This window comes from Suricata suricatta, chromosome 13 (assembly GCF_006229205.1).
Source record: "Suricata suricatta isolate VVHF042 chromosome 13, meerkat_22Aug2017_6uvM2_HiC, whole genome shotgun sequence".
Classification (NCBI taxonomy): Eukaryota; Metazoa; Chordata; class Mammalia; order Carnivora; family Herpestidae; genus Suricata; species Suricata suricatta.
In genome coordinates, this window is record NC_043712.1 from 47,755,298 (window position 1) to 47,774,779 (window position 19,482).

General features: G+C 38.5%; 2 protein-coding genes across 5 annotated transcripts in view; both read left to right on the forward strand.

The window, feature by feature from the left end:
- Positions 1–494, forward strand: part of LOC115276483 (rRNA-processing protein FCF1 homolog) — a 1,057-nt gene extending 563 nt beyond the window's left edge. The window contains exon 2 of the mRNA XM_029920520.1: positions 178–494. Coding sequence (XP_029776380.1) covers positions 178–333 — 156 coding nt within the window. The 3' untranslated portion in view covers positions 334–494. The remainder of the gene's footprint in view (positions 1–177) is intronic.
- Positions 1–19,482, forward strand: part of MLLT3 (MLLT3 super elongation complex subunit) — a 281,314-nt gene that overhangs the window by 228,799 nt on the left and 33,033 nt on the right. The window lies entirely within an intron of this gene.

The window sequence follows — 19,482 nt, forward strand, 5'->3', positions numbered from 1 at the left end:
TCAATGATGGACTGTCTGTATGCCAAGTGTATCCCTTGTATAACTGACTGTGTAATGGCTGAAATTGAGAAACTGGGGCAAAAGTATCGAGTGGCTCTAAGGATTGCCAAGGATCCAAGATTTGAACGATTACCATGCACACACAAAGGAACCTATGCAGATGACTGCTTAGTACAGAGAGTGACTCAGCACAAGTGTTACATTGTGGCCACAGTTGACCGGGACCTTAAACGAAGGATCCGGAAGATCCCTGGAGTTCCTATCATGTACATTTCTAACCATAGGTACAACATAGAGCAGATGCCAGATGACTATGGAGCCCCTCGGTTCTAACACTCTAAAGATAGAGGTCCTGTGCCTGCCTTTGCCAACTTTATCTGTTGCCAGTTCATAGAGTAATACACCGTAGCATGAATTATTCTCCTTACCCATTTGCTCTGTTATGAGCTGAGTATGGTTAAATACACTCATTTTCTATATTGTTTTGAAATTGATATTTTGTATCATTTTGAATTTTTTTGCATCTTTTTATAAATCAAATGATTGCACACATAAAAAAAAGGAATTAGCATCTTAGTTCTCAAATATATATTTAATCATACTCATTGGAGACTCAGCATTTCTAAGAGACATGATTACACTATAACACTAAAATTAATAACCACGTGTAATTTGTCACAGTGGGAGGGTGGGTTTATTAAGAGAAAAAAATTAATTAAAGACAGCAGTCATTATTTTGGAAAGGGAAAGGTTATCACAACCACCTTATAGTGAGGAAAGTCATGGCCCCAGCGCAGGTGCCTTGAAACCCTATTCAGGTATCATAAACCTTACAAGGGGATGGACTTCCTCCTGCCTTCAGTGCTGGGGATCCTCTGGAATGTGCATGCTGGTGTGTCCTCAGCAGCTGCCCTCCTGCCAGCCCTGATGGGACCCTGCACTGGCTGCAGCCCAAAGGGCCTGCCCTGGTAAGGATGCTTGTCATTCCCCTGTGAAACATGCTCCTTGCGCCCGTCGCTAGCGGATGCTTTTTGATCCTGTGGACATTGGCTCCCACAGGTTGAGTGGTATACTCACCAAATAGCCAGTGCAGTTGTTCCTAAACAGGTGTGTCAGTTCAACTTGTAATTACATTCATTACGTAAATGTTCTACCAACCAGTAATATACATGAAAAGCAATTGTTTCTTTGGAAACTGAGTTGAAATCTAGAGAGGGGGAGTCCCTTAAGAAAATTTGCTCTTCAGATAGGTGTAAAACACCATGAGAAAAAATAATAAGAATATAATATGCCTTCTCTGCATGTTAGCAGTCTCTGACTTATGCTTATGTGGATGGTGATCATAGGTGATGCCTTGAGCGTAGTTTATATGAGACTTTTCAGACTCCAGCCAAAGAAAACTCCTTATCCGACCTCAAAAGAGGAGTTAAGGTGTATTTTTTTTAGAAAAATTTTTAAATTAAAAAAAAAAAGTTTGTTTATTTTAGAGAGGGGAGGGGCAGAGAGAGAGAGAGACACACACACACAGAATCTGAAGCAGGCTCCAGGCTCTGAGCTGTCAGCCCAGAGCACAACGTGAGGCTCAAACCCATAAACCGTGAGATCATGACCTAAGCCAAAGTCGGATGCTTAACTGACTGAGCCACCCAGGTGCCCCAATTAATGCGTATTTTTAACTTAAAATATTTAAGGAGTGTGTGTATTTTTTCTTTTTACTAGTTCTAGAATCTTCCACCTGACAGATGTTCACCAGCCAAAAATCTTGACTGCTCCTCACCCATGATTCTGGTGCTTGTTCTTCATGATCATGGAGTTAGAATGAGCCTTCCTCCAGAACAGCGATCTCTTACCTCTTCTTTCCGCCCATTATTCCATTTTATGAATGACAGTCTTACTCATATCTCACCCTGGATGCAGCATTTTCCAGATGAGTTTATAGGTTTGACAGCAGCCATGCCTACCGGCATTAGTACGCTTATGTAAATGTCCCTGGGACACAGGAATTTGCCTGTAATCATAGTGTAGCCCAGGAAATCAGGTTGTTCATATTTTGGTGAGGAACACAGACCTTATATTTTTATAAACCAAGGAAAACAAGTGTCCGAGGAAGAGTCTTGAGAGCTTCAGGTCTGACAGTTGTACTACCTTTGTGATCTAGGGCAAAATACTTAAGCATTTTGAGCCTCAATTTCATAATCTCTGAAATGTGAATAACATATTCCCAAATTGTTATGCGAATCAAATCAGTAGCGAATGGTACCTGGCACGTAGTTGATCATCTGTAAATACCAGTAGAATCTCAATATTTCTATTTCCACCCACCTTTTTAATAATACGAGGATCCTAGTAATGCCCACATCACTGATGTTAAGATTATATGGGTAAAGGATTTCCCAAATTTTAAAATGTAGTTCAAAAGATATGAAGAAATGACTTTTTCTTTAAAAACAAATGAGAAACACAGTTTACACGGAGCATTTCATTCTCCTTGTTGATAGATTTTTTTTTTTCTGCTTTGATGCGAAATTGCTTTGTGTTTGTATGTGTTGGCTGACTTTTGCCCAGTATGATTCATCCTGGCTTCTGATGAAGATTGTGAATTTTGAAGGTGAGGACTCTGCACTCTCACAACAAGCCAGTGTCTGTCCTGACCACAGGGTCACAAGTCCCTTAAGTATAGGTACCGTTGGTTTTCCTTCACCTTGTTCACCTGCTGCTCCTCAGTGTCACAACTTTCCATGGCCTTTTAACCGCCTAAATTTTATAACCATGCAGACCTGGCTGGCATATTTTAATCCACCTAAGGGCGCGTAATGTACAACATAGGACAGATTTATTTTGCTTTCATTGTGTGTGGTTGTGAACCGTGTCAGTAAGTCAGAGGAAAACTTTTAATTGTTACAGAAAGGGCCGTTAAAAGGTGTTTAACCTTAATTTCTTTCCTGAATGCCAAATATCTCTCCTGGGGAGAAAGATGCCAACTCTTTTCTGATTTGCTCCTTACAGAATAGCGAACACATATCCAAGATCAAAAGGCAACATGGTTTTGTATTAGATTCATAGCTGCATGTTTTAAAGTAGCTTTGAAAGTTACTCCATTAGTACCTTTTAAAGCAACCCATAAAATGCCACTTTACATCTGGCATCAGATCTATTAATTAGACTATTATGAATATGTAGGAATATTTTTTGAAAACTCCCGTGGTCTTGTAAAGCCTCCAGGCCCTTATTAGCGGAAAAATCTTGCCTTCTGCCAGGGCACGGAGCCAAGGTAAGATCTGTAAGTAGATAACATTTAGCATTCGAAATAATAATAATGAAAGAGAAGTCCACATGGAGCTTTCAAGTTGTTATCCATTTGAAATCTCCAGTATGGAGCTGGAGTCCGAGGGAGAAGATTAAGCAGATGTCAGGCTTGTTTCGGCAGGATGCGGTGCTTCCCCACCTTCCCTCCGAAGTGCTTTATGCCCAGCATCCTGGGAAGGGCACTGACTAATTCATCGGATCCATCTGTTGCTTTGGGAGACCCCATGGGTTGGTTCCTCCAACTATTAGCTTCACAGGTGGTGACCAGTGAATTTGGGGAAGATGATGGCTTTTCATTACTCTTGTGGGACTTTTCTTTCATCTGCCCTTCTCTCACGTGGGTCACCTTAGACGGACTCCTTCCCCTGTGCCTCCCCTCAAGAACCCTTCAGGACACAGCTACTTTAGGCTCATTAAAAAAAAAAAAAATTGAAATAGACCAGTACTTTGTTTTTTTCTAGAACCCTTATTTTCCAAATTCTGTCCTGTATTTTCTATCACTCTATTTCTTACTTTCTTGTCTTTTCTGAGGAAGAAATTAAAAATACTTTCCATGTTGGTTACAGCTCTATGTTACAGCCACTGCTGGACACATTGTGAATAAAGATGAGCCCCGCCAAGGCGATAGCTATAGTGGCGGAAGAAGGTTACGACTGGTTTCCTACTCTGAGTAGCGCGGTTCTTCCCTCCAGGTTGTCGGGTTCGACTCCTAGACACAGAGCTGGCATGACCAGTTTTCCTGTGAGAGGTATTGAGTTAAATTATCCCCATTCATTTCCCTCCTTACCCATCCTCTCTGACCTCCCCCACCCACAAGTCAACCTTTGTAGGAGCCTTGGACTCAGGGCCAGGTCACCAATTAATTGGCTCACGGTCAGTGGGAGGTAGGAAGGCCGTAGTCAGAACTGCTCACCACCCTCTGCCGCTGCACAGCTAGTGTTTTATTTTGCGTTCAGGTTGGGAAGAGCTTCTCTGCCTCCACAGATGGCACATACCTAAAACCTTCCTTCTGGTTCTGGAAGAATCAACCCTGCCCCCTCTCCCTTTGGGTGGAGGGCAGATCCTCTGTTTGGTCTCTCAGCCAGCAACTATAAGCCCATGTGGGAATCCAGCCAGCGGCTTGTGGAGGAGTTAGGGGAATTCTACAAGCTACGTATGAGTCATTTTCCCCATCTGGGAAGAAGGATGGTGGCACTGAATGAATTTGATAGAGTTGTTGTAAAGGACAATTAAAATGACTCTAAATCTTGTTCAGATGTGAAGCTTTGTGGGAATAATAAGTCTTATTAATCAGTGATGAAATCCTTTCAAGTAAAGCGTCAAATAACCAGAACCAATTTATTATAATTGGCTTAAAATCGATAATGTCAGTGATAAGAACATCTCAAGTCAGGGTTTTCACTTGTCCTTGTTAGTCTAATTTTCTGTGATCCTAAAGTATATTTACCTGCTCCTGTTACGTGATTGGTACTTAAAAAAGAAAAAAGCATGAGTAACTATTAGATGGGACCAATATTGATTTTTTTTTTCTCTTTCAATTAATTGGCATTACTTTTGCCAGGCCATTCAAAGTAGTTATGTCAGGCATAGCTGTTGGGATAAAAAAGGAGCCACTGTGTATATCTACTACCTTCAGTCACTGGCCTTCTTACAGCAAGAAGTGTAAAACATTCAGACCTCTGTTTAATTATATCATTGAATAATTTTGAAATTGAAGGGAAATCTTTATAGCAGGTCCACTGAAGACAATGTAACACTACCATTAAGGACATTGATACAATGAGTAATAGGAGCATTTAGCTCTGGAAAGGTGACAGCGGACACGAAGTGATGAAGTGAGCAGTCTCCTGTGAGTGGTCCTCACACGCCCTTCGATTCCTGACACTGCAGATTGGTAAATCCCACACTGTTGCCTAATGAAACTCCAGAGTTGAATTTGAAATACTCGGCTAAGGAGTGTGTGAAAAGGACTGTGGCTATCCCTGGGTTCTAACGGGTTTTTATACCCAAGTAATCTAATTTTCTTATTATAAGGTTGACTAGAGAATAGAGTGACTCATCAGTCTTTTAATGATACAGGAGGAGAGATGGAGGAGATAGATACGAAAACTGAGCCACCTTCAGGGAGGTGGCTTTGTGTGGCCTGAACAGGTGTATTTAGAGACCATGTCTGCCTGTAAAGAGATCGCTTACGGAGCTTTTTGCATTTTTCCTGTCCTATTTGTTATTTCTATAGTGAGTTTCATAAAGATAGAAGTCATACTCACTAGTGACCCAAAGATGGGAGGGATAGTGTATTTCTTATCATCCCAGAATTATGATTAAAATGTTCTTACTAAGTAGAAAATTGGACTAAAACCCAGGAAAGTGAAATTTAACAAAGAGAAATATAACTTCCTTCTTTTAAAATCAAGTAATTGTTTTGATCAGTAAAAGATAAGGGAGATAGGCCTTAGGGACAGTGTTATGGGGGAAAAAATCTTGGGAGATTTTAGTGGATCATCAGTATTCTATGAGCTAGTTTAATCTGAGACTATATTAATAGAAAAACTGTAGGTCATACATGGGAATTATAGCTCTCTTCCCTTCTGCCCCCATCAGATACATCTGGGTTTTGTGTTTGGTGCCACCATTTAAAGATGCTGACAGATGGGGCACCTGGGCAGCATCCAACTTCGGCGCAGGTCATGATCTCACAGTTCATGAGTTCGAGCCCCGCGTCGGCTCTGTGCTGATAGCCATGAGCCTGGAGCCTGCTCTGCATTCTGTGCCTCCCTTTCTCTCTGCCCCTCCCTTGCTCGTGCCCTGTCTCTCTGTCTCTCAAAAATAAATAAACATTTAAAAAAATGCTGATAGGACAGAAATATAGCTCTTAGAAGGCAATCTCTGGACCTGGATGGTCTGGGAACCACCAGCGGTGGTTTAAGAAAGTGAGAATGGGAAGAGACTTAATAATTATGTTTGGGTTTTTCTGGAATAGTGTTCTTGGAAGTCTCTCAGTGTTCTGATCAATAGGATTTGGCTTTTTGGAAACTCAGGGTGCTGGAGCAGGATAAAGCAGCTTAGAAGAGGCCTAGGGTGAGCAGCTGACATATTTATTCTGGGAAGTTCCCTCTCACCTACAGGGCCAGCTGAGTGTTGTGGCAGGCCACCCTTGACATGCCCCTCCTTAGGCCACCTAGTGAATTCTGTATTGTTTTGTCTTTTTCTTTAGTTGTTGTCTGTCTTTAAACTTTTGTAGCACCTGGGCTGTAGAACAGATATAGTATAATACATTGTATCATATAGTTATATTATTACATACTATTGTATGTAGTATACCATATTTATATATTTATATAATTACCTATTATATATTGTATATAATATCCATAATATATAATTATATCCTAAGTATATGTTATAAATAGCATAATAGAATAGTATAATAAAATATACTAAAATCTTAATTTTCCCAAACTTGTATAATTTCTTCACTGGACATCTATACATACTTGTGCTTCTTTGATTAACTTCAGCCTTAGAGAATGACATCTGATAGGGATAAATAATTTACAGTTTTGCGCTACCTTGTTTTAGGAAAAATTTGTGTGGGATAGCTCACAGAAATAATGCTTCTATGCAGCAACATATGAGTAAATCTAAAAGAGGTAGATGTGGAGAATGGGTCAGGGGACAGATAAACGTGGCTCCTTTTCATAAGCTGGAATATTTTCTTGAAAAAATGATAAATAGATGGATGGGTAGATAGGATGGGACAATCATTCCATGTGTTGTGAAGTTCTCTTTGACTCTCAGAGGCTCACATTATGCTGCTCCTGAGCTGGCTTGATGTCTTTGGTCCCATGCTTTCCCAGTGACAGTACCCTCAGACCGTCCCCCCTTTCCTGCAAAATAAAGGGGGGCAGAATCAATGCTTCTCCTATCACGTAAAGTCTCTCAGTTGTCACTTATGTTTGTCCTATCTGTAGAAACCTATTCGGTTTCATTTTCTTCTTTATCTCACAGTTTTCCCCTTTTCTAGAAATTATTGAGTATTTTCTATGCAGGGACAATCAGTCATCTAGATATGATTTTGTTTCTACAAAATGATGGACCAATTAGTACCAACTGCTTTGCCTTTTACAAAATCTTCTACACAGTTCCCTAGGGGAGTTGCTAGGACCAACCAAGCAATCCATTATCAACACTTAGCAAACCATTGTCCAAAGTTGTCATCAGGGAAAACTCTTGTATCTCGATCCGGTGGTAGTAACGTGAGTGTCCACATATATAAAATGTAATTGAGCTGTACACCAAGATTTGTGCATGTCATTGCATGCAGGTTACACTTCGATTTAACCTAGGCAATACCTAATTTGTCCCCCTATCATAGGAAGGAAATTATTTCTCTGACTGTAAATTCCTACGTCAAGCCTTGATTTTAAATGTTTGAATAGTGGCAGCCAATTTGCTAAGGTTCTTGAAACATGAAACATGCGAACTTTTGAAGCAAAAGGCAGTTAAATGCTAAGCCAAAAGTTAGACTGTAAAGCTTCTGTGTCAGGAATCATAGTTCAACACTGTTTCCCCAGGGGGCTAACACTTTTCCAGACATGTGGTAGGCATGTAAGAACAAGTCAGTAAAAGACGATTTTTGTATGTACAAAATTTACAGATGGGCTTTACACGAAGGAATTGATTTATGATTATTTGGGGATCAATACTTTGATCTTTGTATAATTATATCTCCATTTTCATTTCACCTTAATGCTAAGTTCGTTTGTTTGTTTGTTTGTTTTTGTTTTTCCAGTAAGTAAATGTTAGTCCGTGTAACAAGGTTTTAAGTTGTGTTTTCAAAGTTGTATTTACAAACTTGGAGAAAAATTAATACCCTAAGTTTTAGCTCTTTACTTAAACTTGCCATCTTTTACCTCCAAATATCTTGACATATTTTTCTCATTTATATTTTTCTTAATGTAACACTATAAGTCTGTTACTGTTTTCCTTGGCTAATGTTTCATATTTTATCTCATTTGTTGGAAAGGTTACTGCCAAACTTGCCATTAAATTCTCCTGATTGATTCTCATAACAATTTCCATTTTAGGAGCTTCCATAATAATCTGATGGGCTAAATATCCCCAATGTATACATAATTTAATTACATTAATCTTTCAAAACACAGGGTTTGAATCAAATTGCCATACCATACAGAGTACGAAAAGGGAAAACAATTGAGTGAGCAATTGCTGTATGTTTGGTTTAGTTTTCTAAAAGCAACTTTACTGAGATGGAACTCATAGAACCTCTAATTCTCCATGTGAAGTGTTCAGTTCAGTGGTTTTTAGTGTATTTACAGAGCTGTGCAACCATTGCCACAACCAAGTGTTGAACATTTCATTGCCCCACCCCCACCAAAAAAACCCTCCATACTTTTTAGCCATCCTCTATCTCCCAGTTCTCTGTTGTTCCCCGGCCCTGGCTATCCATTCATCTACTTTCTGTCTCAATAGGTTTGCCTGTTTGGGATAATCTCTCTCAATGATCTATTATACACAGTCTATTGTCATTAGCTTCTGTCACTTAGTGTGGTATTTTCAAGGCTCATCTGTTGCGTAGCATGTAGCAGAAAATCATTCTTTTTTTATAGGTGAATAATGTTCCCTGAAATGAATATACCGTAATTTGTTTATCTGTTCATCAGTTAGTGGAGATTTGGATTGCCTTAACCTTTTGGCTGTTGTGAATAATGCTACTAGTTCACATAATGAATTATTGTTAAAATGTTGCCATCCTATTGGTGTAATTTTTCTATTTCTTTTTAACTCTGAGCATCTTAAGAAAATTTGGAGAATTTTGATAGATGTTAAGGGAGATGGGTTATTTTTCTCTCTAGTAGAATGTTCTGTTGGGTCAATTATTTACATATCCTCAGTACAAAGAAAAAAGTAAACTAAATGCCTTGACCTACATTTTTACTACTGGTGGGGAGAATGCTTGTATAGTTATGCAACTCTATAAAAAAGATGAACATTTTTAAAATTTGCAAATTATTTTTGACAATTATTTTATTACCATTGCCCTTTAGTGGGAGATGGTTTGGGGTGGGGGGACAAATTTCTCTAAAAAATAAAATTCTCAGAGTGCCCGGGTGGCTCAGTCCATTAAGCATCTGACTCTTGATTTCGGCTCAAGTCATGATCTTGCAGTTCCTGAATTGGAGCCCTGCATCTGGCACCATGCTGACCATGCAGAGCCTGCTTAGGATTCTGTCTTTCTATCTCTCTCTCTGTCCCTCCTGTGCTTGCTGTCTCTCAAAATAAATAAATAAACATTAAAAAAATTAATAAAATTCTCTTACCTCTTTGTCAAAGTTTATTTATTTAGAGATAGAGAGTGTGTGAGCAAAAGCAGGGGAAGGACAGAGAGGAGACACAGACTCCCAAACAGGCTCCACACTGTCCGCACAGAGCCAGATGTGGGGCTTGAACTCAGTAAGTATAAGATCATGACCTAAGCATAGAACATGACTTGAACAGAGATCAAAAGTAAGATGCTTACCAACTGCACCACCAAGAGGCCCCTGATTTTTCTTTTTAGCTGACTGTTGAGTTTGTTGTTTATTAGAATAAGTATTCAAAAGAGGCAGTCAAGTACAAATTTTCTGACTCATTCAGTAGCACTTGATGTGCTTTGAAGTTTGCACAAGAATCAATTTAGTTTAAGATTCTAGTATAGAAAGATTCTTCTAGGTGAGAATTAAAACACTGCATTTTCACATGTCAGTTTCAAGTTAAAGCACACATGTGTCATTTACATGGCTGGATGTTATTTTGGGCAATTGTGATGTGACTCTCCCATCCTCCCATGAGCCAGTCCCGTGTTTCTGTTTACAGCACTTGTACTTCCAGATTTCTAAACCTTACCCATTTTAAATACTTGGACTTTCAAAAACAATTAATGAATTGCTTTGCTAAAATGAATGACCTCTGGTTAGCTTTCCTGTAGGGATTTGCAGTGGCTTTGGAATTCTAAGTTTGTAACTTTTTCCAACTGCCTTTTTCAAGATATTGCTGTGTTAGAAGAACTGTTGTTTCTCTGGTAAAGACCAATTTATTGATGAGAATTTTATTGTACACATCAACAGTATAATTGGCAAGAAAATTCACAATTCAGGATAATATATCACAGTTATGACTCTCACAGCAGCTCTGAGAAACTTGAACAAGGTCAGAACATTGCTCTTTCATGGAATAAAATTGTTGCCATAGGACAGAGTGTCTTAAGCTAAAAACCACAGAGCAAGTGAAGAAGGTCATTAAGTTTGCTTTAAAAAACAAAACAAAACAAAACATTGTTGTGTGCATAAACAGAAATGGACCGGGAGAAATGATATGTTAAATTAAATCAGACAAATTTGGTTTAACCCACTATAAGCAAGAAGCTGTGTTAAGTATCTATAGGGTAGACATCAGCAAATTATAGCCCTTGGACCAAACATGGTGTGCTGCTGGTTTTTGCAGGTAAAGTTTTATTGGAACACAGCCATGCTTTTTTTTTTTTAAACATATTGTCCGTGGCTATTTTCGTGCTTCAAGGTCAATGTCTAGTAGTTCCACAGCCTGTGAAGTTTAAAATGTTTACTATCAGTTTAGTAGTAGAATTATCTGTGCTGAAAAGGACTAAGAGGCGTTTTAATATATGAAGACCCTAAGAAGCAGAATTTGTATGTTAGAGAATAATGGGTATTAGGACAAAACAGCAATAGTTGGCCTATAATTCACTATCCAGATTCAGTTCAGGACAGTCTGGAATTTTACACATATATCCAGAAAATAGCATGTCTGTTACCATAGGAGCAGAGTAGCCAGTATACTAATACCATAAAAGGCAGTTGGCATTTCTTACTGGGAATTCTCTGAGGTCTGGAATATTTGATGTGGTCATATATTCCCTTGGCTGCATCACTTCAGCACATCTTTAGAATAGAAGCTTGGGGCATCCATGGAATGGAGTCTGTCACCTCCAGTGACGTCGGTGGCAGCTGAAAGCTTCTATTAATAGGCTTTGTTCACTCCTACAAGGTTCATTACTCCAGCGATTGGGCCTCCAAACAAATCTTGATGACAGCAGCCAGACCAACTCCTTGGTCTTTCTTTAGCAAAGCTGTAGCCAAGAAAAAGAAAAGCACACACATTTCAGAGGCTGACTTGTCAGATTTTGGGTTTATTGGCTTCTAAGGGGGTAGCCTTGGGACTGCTGACTGGAGAGGGATTTGAATGACCCTTCTCCTCACTCTTTGACGTACGGTGCCTTGGAGAGTCTTCTCTAAACAGTACATTGTGTCCCTTCAGGCCCAGGACAGGCTTTCTCTAAATGTAAACGGACTGATAGTACCACTCTTGCAGTCACCAATGCTAACTGCAAACTCTTACTTCAGATAACATTATGTAAAGCATGTGTCTTCACATGGTGCCTTTTGGACTCTGTTCACCAAATGGCACGCATCTGTACTTGTTCTGATATGGAGTCCAGAAATGGCAGTGCCAGCTGGAAATGGGGGTTTGGTTTCAATCAAAGGCCCTGCAGTGGTAGCCTGTAAGAACTAAAGTGGAATTATGGGGCAGATCACTAAAGCAGGAGATTGGATGCAGATATTTCAGAAGGCCAAAATTCTAGTTTCCTCTAATGTGTATCTGTGCGTCAGTACCAGAGAGAGATCTTCGAAGTGTATTTTGTAGGACCAAAGGCATCATTTCATGGTGATCTCAGAATTAGGACCCTATTAAAATGGAATGCTATGCCTCTAGTCATGCATGATTATCTCGGCAACTGTAGGCACATTAGATAGGCACATGATTATAAGGGCACATGCCCTTATAGGAAACTGTAAGAAAATACCAGCCTAGAGTAGTTGTCCTCAATCTAAGGTGATTTTGCCTGTCCCCCATCCCTCACATCCCTCCCGATTTTTAGCACTATCTGGAGACTTTTTAAAATTGTCGTGACTTGGGCATATATATTGGAGGTGGGGTGGTACTGGTATCTAGTGGGTAGAAGCCGGAGATGCCACTAAACATTCTTCAGTACACAGGACAGTCCTCACAGTAAACTTTTCCAGTGCAAAATATCAATAATTGAGAAACTTTGAACATTGAACAAAAATTCTTAGCTGAGGTTTCAGCTTATTAGGACCAGTTATTAACTTTTCTGAATTCCTTTCGGACATGAAAAGGGAGTATTTCTTACTGCTTTAAGATGGTTTCAATTAAGCCAAGAAACTGTATTTTGTGTTTTGTTTACAGTTCAAACATTAGTTATGTAAAAAACTTTTTAAGTACAGAATAGGCTTATGAAGAGATAATGAAACACAGCATGATCCTATAACTTATTTGTACATTTCCTTCAACATTAGAAATATAATACAGAATGGTTTATCCACCAGCATAGCCACTGTAGAGAAACCAACTGAAAGAGAATGGAATTCTTTTCTGGGTTTAATCCCTGCTTATATTATCTTTTCCTAGTCCCCCCCCCTTTTTTTTCTTTTTTTAATGTTTATTTTATTTTTTGAGAGAGAGTGGAGAAGGAGCAGAGAGAGAGGGAGACACGGAATCTGTAGCAGTCAGCACAGAGGCTAATGTGGGGCTCACACCCACAAACTGTGAGCTCATGACCTGACCTGAAGTCAGAGGCTTAACCAGCTGGGCCACCCAGCCCCCCCCAGCCCCTTATCTTTTTTTGAATAATACTGCTGTCACAGCCAGGTTAGGGTCAGCTTATCAGAAAGTGATTATTTAGACTATAAATACCTCAATAGAATTCCCAACATCAGGAATTCTCATTTATATTTAAGCAGAGTGAGAGAAAAGTTTTGTGAGAATTTATTGGTTTTGGTATGTATGGTGCTAATGATTTAGAGATTTTTATTTAGAGCCCTTATTCCTGATAGGTTTCATTAATAAATAAAAGTGTTTTCCAGCTTTCCAGTCTGAACCTAGAGGTAACATTTTACTTTCCAGATGAATTTTAGTTGATTATGCAATCTATAAAAGCAAGAGAAAGGAGCAGACCAGATATTCTAGACTGCCACACAATAGTACCCCTGAACTTCAAAAGCCCCAGGAGGGAGCAGCTGGGGAGTGCTATATTTTCTGTACTCTTGGTGAGCTAAATTTGGTTTGGCAGAGAATTTTTAGGAGTAGATAAGGCTCTGTAAGTAAAGCTGCAGTTTTAGCCAAAGAAAACAGACTGTAGATTTGATGACTCTATTTGATTTATTAGTGCCATATGCAGAGCCTTTTGATCTTCAGGATTCAGTTAACCAACGAATTGATATTTATCAGAACTCCATCACATGGGAAGAAATCTTAATTTGCCTGTAGTGTTGATACTAATATAATTATCCAACACCTGCATCCTATTGATGATAATTGTGTTAGGTTATATTAAATTTCAATGATAGGTACAGTTGAACATTAAAAAACCAGTTTTGAGGTAGCATTAACATTGGAAATCTTATTTCTCAAGTATATCAAATTTGCTGACTTCAGTATATAACAAAACCTCTCACTAGGAGTGCAGGAACTGCATAAAATAATGGTGATTTTCAAACAAAAAAGGGAAATAACTTGACTTTGATGATACCACACGAACAGATGTTATATAATTAAGGCTACTTACAATTTAATTTGTCAGACAACGTAAAGAAGTTCTAATTAAGTCTGAAGTTTCAGCCACTTCTGGATTTCTTTGTCATACTTTTGTAAAAGTAGCAAAACCCACAGGACAAATATTTGTGCCATGAAGCCATCAGCATCCATCTGTTTTTGTCTTTTTACTACTAAGACAAGTTAACATATGACAAAAATAATTATGTCTGTAAAATTGAGATGAAATGTCAAGAACAATATCATGGTACTAGTATAGAACTTTTTCTTGAGACTCTTGGGGTCCATGTTTTTCTGTGCGAGGATATGCCTGTGGGTCTCAATTGGTGGGATGCTCTATATGAGTTCTACTTTATTTTTTCTGTGACTTCTTAGTTATTGCTTAATCAGGCAATTCTTGCCTGTAAATGATTTGTACTTAGATTAACTATCAGTTTTTACTTCTTATCTTTCCTTAGTCTATTTGTATAGAAGTCTTTTCTACAAAATCTATTATATCAGGCATTGAACTAGGCATTTTATCAGCTCTCTGCTCTAAGAGAAGTTTAAAGAGGGAAAAATCTGGGGCACCTAGGTGGCTCAGTCAGTTAAGCTTCTGACTTCAGCTCAGGTCATGATCCCACAGTTTGTGAGTTTGAGCCCTGCATTGGACTCTGTGCTGACAGCTCGAAGCCTGGAGACTGCTTCGGATTCTGTGTCTCCCTCTTTTTCTGCCCCTCCCTGACTCGTGCTCTGTCTCTCTCTCTCTCTCTCTTTCTTTTTTGTTTTTTAAAAAAAATTTTTTTTTTTTTAGTGTTTTATTTATTTTGGATGCAGAGAGAGACAGAGCATGAGAGGGGGAGGGGCAAAGAGAGAAGGAGACACAGAACCGGAAGCAGGCTCCAGGCTCTGAGCTAGCTGTCAGCACAGAGCCTGATGCGGGGCTCAAACCCACGAACGTGAGATCTGACCTGAGCCGAAGCCGGAGGCTTAACCGACTGAGCCACCCAGGTGCCCCTCTGTCTCTCTTTCTAAAGTAAACATTTAAAAAAACTTTTAAAGGGGGAAAAATCTTTTTGGATCAGTCTAAAGGAGGTTGCCTTATTTTTTGAAGTGTCAAATATATTTCTGCGAATACTGTTATGGGAGGAGGGGGTAAGTAAGCCAAATAGAATCCTGATGACTTTTCTCAGACATTATACTTTCACATTTATTGTTATCGATGATAACAGTAGCTACTTCAACATTATTTATTTAATGGTCTATTTTACATGCATTATCTGTGTTCTCCTACTAAAGTGGGAATTAGTACAGTATTAATTTCACTTCTTCGCCCCCTCCCCCTTAGAGATGGAGAACCCAAGACCTGGAGAGATAATGTTACCTGCCTCAGGTCAGGTCACACAGCTAGAAAGTCGTGGAATCAGAATTCACACCAGGACTAATGTTTCGAGAACCTGACCCCAAATCATCATATTATTCTATTCTTTTTATCTTCACCCTATAGCCTCTGAGTGTTCAAAGTGTTTGACATTTAGATTTAAGCACAAAATTCATGTCGAAAGTAAGCCATAATTATTTTAAAATTGCTTGCCATTTTTTAGAGCCTGTCCTTTTATCACAGAGCCAGTAACTGCACTTGGCTTTCTGCATCTCACTTACTAACACATCTTATTGTTAATGTGCAGATATACAACACATACATACATACAAACATAATGACACAGCAGTGTTATAGGGATAGTTCTTAGCCATGTCCAAACCATGCCTTCTGGGTTTGCTATTTTTTGTTTTTTGTTTTTTCTGGTTTACTGGAAAATGTTCTGGGAGCCTCAGTAATGAATAGAAGCTTAAAGTTCCTGGTCAGCATTTCCACCTTTAACCCAACTACTCTTTATTTGTGCCCGAAGACGTGACCCTCTGCGGTGAGTGACTTTGCTCTGTTTGCAGAATAGGAGTGTATTACTGATAGGATGGGCAGGTCTTCTAGTTACAATACTTGTGAGACAAACAGATCTTGAACCTTGAAATGGTCATTTCTTTACTATGTGATTCATAAAACTGCAGGCTAGACCAGGGAGTTTACTCAACTGACTTAAGTTGATAAGTCGGAGTTACTTTAGAGAAATGTTCTAGAACTCTAAAGCCCCATGAGGTTCAAGATCCGGGTGAATTAGGAGACATAAGTATTTGACATCTGATCTCTTTAGCAGAATGTGTGCTCACCACACACGGGGCAGTATCAGATGGAAGACGCCAGTTTCTAAAACAGTTTGGGGTGGATGTTTGCTTCTGATTAGCCTGTGTGTGTGTGTTGGGTGAATGAGCAGTTGGGAAGTCATGACCATGTGTTTGCTGTCATTTAAACTGCCATTCTAATCTAAATATACATGTGGGTGCCTAAGGAGACTTCTTTCTTTTCAAGAGGATCATTCTTAACCGCTCTCAACTCCTAGCACTTTGGGGCACTTCTGTTTTCCTGAGGGCTACTCTGTTTTCTTTTAAAAGAGGTGAGGATGATTTCTTTGCTTGCTGTATTTCTGATTTTTAAAGGCCAGCTATATGTTAAGTTTATTTACTGTGGGCAGCAATTCTGTAGGAAAGAAAGTTTCTAGGATGTTCTACAAGGTAATGAAAGAAGGGGGTAAGTGTGAGGAGATGAATAGAAGACGTTTTACAGGAGGTTTCTCTTTTTAGAAGATTTCAGGAAAACCTTACTGATTTTAAGTCACTAATTTGCATGTAGCATGTATTGACCTAATCAGAAAATGAGAGCAGTTTATAAACGAGGTATGATTTTTCTAATAACGTCATTATATAATGGAAACTTGACATGTGTTTTTTCCCTCAGACTAATTTAAGGTAGGAAAAAAAAGGTACCGTTCTCTCTTAACTTTCAAGCATTTACATATATTTTATCTACCCAGGAATTGTCAGTCATATTAAAGAAGTTAGAAGTTACATTTTGAGGTTTCTTCTGCTCCTGATTGTAATTTTATAGACTTCCTTTTATTTTCTTAAAGAAGCTAAGGATTAGGCTTGTAAGAATCTTACTAATCTACAGTTAGTCTTTTCATTCAGAAAAGAATAATACTAGTCCTTCATTTTGTCATAATTATATAGTTTATCATATTTTGAAAAACCCTACCTATAAATGTTTTTCTTTCCCCATTCACACATTTTTAGGTATGACAGCAAACAGTGTAAAATTTAACTTACTGAAAAATAACACCTCTTGTCATCGAACTACTGAGTATTTGATAAAAATTAGTTATCTCTTAATTACAGATTACAATGTTGCCTTAATACCTTTTTGATAACCTCAGAGAGACTGTCTTATTTCTTAGAAAATTATTGCTATGCAAATTCTTAAACAAATACATGTATTTAATTTTCAGTTTGTTTAATAGTTATACTGTATGCTTTTTTGAATGGAAGTTGCCTTACAGATTAATATATGTGACAAAACAATATATATATGACAAAAGCCAGGTTAAGTAGTAACAAAACTTGAAGAACATAGCATTTATTCAGAGTTGGGCAAATTTTATACATGGGCAATAAGGTCTACTAGAGAAGGATGAGAGTTCAATAGTTTTATATTTGGAATATCAGAATGAATGCACATTCATTGGCAGAAATAAATTTTCCTGGAACTATATTCCAGGAGAATTTACCATATGGGTCTCTAGATGTCCAAACAGTTAATGTGTTATATAAGTGGGCAAAGTAATTTCATGTAAATATTAATCTCATAAATTAACTTTTTTCCTGATGGGGTAGAACATACTGTTTTTACCCAGACATGGAAATATCTAAATGCGTAAGAAACTTTTTTTGAATAGCATTTCCGTTCTAAATGTTTTCATTCCAGCATAATTTCAGAGAAAACAGAAGCTGATCATAATAACTCCCTTTCATTCCAGGAAGAATCATATTTAGTAAATTCTCTTCCAGAGCAGTAAGCACAGCCTTAGTTTTGCTTCACAGCTAGTTTCCCCCCTCCCCCTTCTCCCTCCCCTCCCCCATTGCTCCCCCCACACTCTGGGAATTGTTCAGTTTGCGCAGTTCATCAGGAAGTGTATGAGAATAATATCAATATTTCTAATTTTCTTTCAGATTTTTAGTTTATAAGAAAACACCCCTTTCTAGACTAATTTGCCTTTCAGCCAGCTAGTAGAGAGGACTTGACTTGTTACACATTTCGTATTGTTATAAGATAAAAACCAACCTCTTAGGAGATGTTTAAGTCAAATGCAATTAAGTGGAAAGAAGAGTCTGTGTTTTATACTTGCTTTTCAGCACTTGGTCTTTTACATGTAGCGGACAAAAAGGTAATAAGCAGTCTTTACTATAGAGGAAGAAATTTGAATGCCGTATGGTAAACTAAGTGTGCTAAAGTTTTAAAATAAAATGTGTATGTCTGAGACATGCACGCATGGATGGGTGCGGTATGGTTCAGGCTTGGGGGATTGAGCTTTTCCTGAACAATGATTGTACGAGTAGGGAATGCTCTTGTTTCATGAAGATTAGAAAAACAAGTTGAGGTCTTTAAATCATTCTTGAGATATTGAAGTTGAATGAGTTTCTGAGGATCACTTCAGAAACAGTTCCGAACCATCCTCTGAGAACGCCATAAGTCATGTGTGCTTTGGCTCTAATTGAACAGTGTGGGTCTGAATCCTCATTAACTTGTCTGTAAGGAGGAGAAAACCGAAGAGAGCAAGGAAGAGGCCCAGGAGAAGACCTTTAGCCGGTGCTGTCCTGAGCTGCCATTGTTGAAGGACATCCTTTGAGCTAATTTCAGTTCCATTAAAAAAAAAATCTATTTAGTGATTAGTAACCAGTGGATAAGAGCAGAAAGCCCAAGTGAATAAAGGCCATAAATACTGGAGTCCTTGGGATAACAGCCTGTAAAACTGTCAGAAAGCATTGCTTAAGTGACAAAAGATAGCGCAAAATAACAAGAAACGCTAGCTCACCAGGCAATACTCCATATTCTCAGACAGAAGACATCATTTCGTTTTCTCCAAAAATAGAGGTTTTTCTTGAATCTGGTACCTGCCCCACTTTCTTTATTTGTAGTGGCTGGTGCCTCTTTGCTTTTAATTTGTGGTTGATTGCATTTGCTAGTGGGAATCATGATGCATGTTAAAGATAGCAGAGTTTCCAAAAGTAGAACTATGATTACTGAAACTTGTGTTTAGATCTATCAAGATCTACTTACTTGCTGAGAATGTTTAGCCTAACTAGAGTGAGTGGGTGAATATGTGTGTGCGTGTATTTTTAAAAGGCAGATGGTTAGGAATGAGACGCTGTTGAGTGCCTTTCTCTTGTTTTTAAATTAAAGTCTGAAGTTCACAATTCTTAAATATTTCTCCCTAAGGGAAAAATAAGCAAATAAAACCAGAAGAATGTAAGTCTACATTACAAATGATTTTGTGATGACTGCAATATTGCGATCACAGATGATTCAAGTCTTGCCACCCCGTACTTGAGATGTGTTTTCAGAGTTAGAGAAAATTCAAGATGATAGAGTCAAAGGTC